The following is a 1,306-nucleotide window of genomic DNA, read 5'->3' as shown; positions in this document are numbered from 1 at the left end:
GAGGTCAGGAGTTCGAGACCAGCCTGGCCAACATGGTGAAAACCCATCTCTACTAAGAATACACAAATTAGCCAGGCTTCGTGGCGGGTGCCTGGAATCACAGCTACTCAGGAGGCTGAGGCAGGAGAATCACTTGAACCCGGGAGGTGGAGGTTGCAGTGAGCTGAAGTCACGGCCACTGCATTCCAGCCTGGGTGACAGAGGGAGACTCCATCTAAAAAACAAACAAACAAAAACCTATAACTTTTGTTTGTTTCTAAAATGGCATCACTGTTCTTTGTTTTAAATATTAAAAGCCATTGAATAAAATGATATAATATTTATCTCTTGCAAGAAAAAAAAACATTATACCAGCTTGGGTGGTTTCTTATTTATGTGAATTTCATTTCGTTTTCTTTTTTGGCTTCAGCACAAAGACCTTGTTCACCCTCCACTGAGAGTGGGGCTAGAGATGGATGCTGAGTACAGGAAGGGTGTGTGAGGATTCCTTTGGCTCCACTCTTGTTTCCAACTATTGCCTGTCCTAGGCGCCCAGTCCTGAGCAACCATGACGATGGAGACTCTCCCCAAGGTTCTAGAGGTCGATGAGAAGTCTCCAGAAGCCAACGACCTGCTGCCCAGCCAGACCGCCAGCTCCCTGTGCATCAGCTCCAGGAGCGAGTCTGTCTGGACCACCACCCCCAGGAGTAACTGGGAAATCTACCGCAAGCCCATCGTTATCATGTCAGTGGGCGGTGCCATCCTGCTTTTCAGCGTGGTCATCACCTGCTTGGCTTACATCTTGAAGCTGAGTAAGAAGAGCTTCTCCATCCTCAAAATGGTAGGGCCCGGCTTCCTGTCCCTGGGACTCATGATGCTGGTGTGCGGGCTGGTGTGGGTGCCCATCATCAAAAAGAAACAGAGGCACAGAAAGAAGTCGAATTTCTTACGCAGCCTCAAGTCTTTCTTCCTGACTCGCTGATGGTGGTTTCCACATCTCCCTGCCACCTTGACTGGGAGAAGATCTGATGACCAACATCCAACATCCCTCTCTCCTCTGTAGGGTGCCATAAAACTGATCCAGGAAAATGTTCTTCCTGACCCTTTGGGGAAGATAGAGCTTGGGGCTCCACCCTCCATGCAGCCGGGAATGTTGCCAGATATATCCACTTGACCTCTATTCTGACTGATGCTTCCTTGGATCCTGGCTGTGGCCTTCCCTTTGGTCACTCTAACCCCCTGCCCCTGTATCCAGGCATCATTCATCCAATGCCCTCTGCCAAGTGCAATGCATGCTGGGAAATTCTTCAAGGGTGGGCTATGCCCA

The 1,306-nt window shown here is 49.7% G+C and overlaps 1 protein-coding gene across 1 annotated transcript; it reads left to right on the top strand.

The window, feature by feature from the left end:
* The first annotated feature begins 547 nt into the window (after nucleotides 1-547).
* Nucleotides 548-961, top strand: PIRT (phosphoinositide interacting regulator of transient receptor potential channels). The gene has a single exon (XM_054535460.1). The coding sequence runs from the start codon at nucleotides 548-550 to the stop codon at nucleotides 959-961; it is 414 nt and encodes a 137-aa protein (XP_054391435.1).
* Nucleotides 962-1,306: the final 345 nt, after the last annotated feature.

This window comes from Pongo abelii, chromosome 19, assembly GCF_028885655.2.
Source record: "Pongo abelii isolate AG06213 chromosome 19, NHGRI_mPonAbe1-v2.0_pri, whole genome shotgun sequence".
In the NCBI taxonomy this organism is placed as follows: domain Eukaryota; kingdom Metazoa; phylum Chordata; class Mammalia; order Primates; family Hominidae; genus Pongo; species Pongo abelii.
The sequence above is the reverse complement of the archived record's forward strand: the minus strand, read 5'-3'. Positions and strand labels throughout refer to the sequence as shown.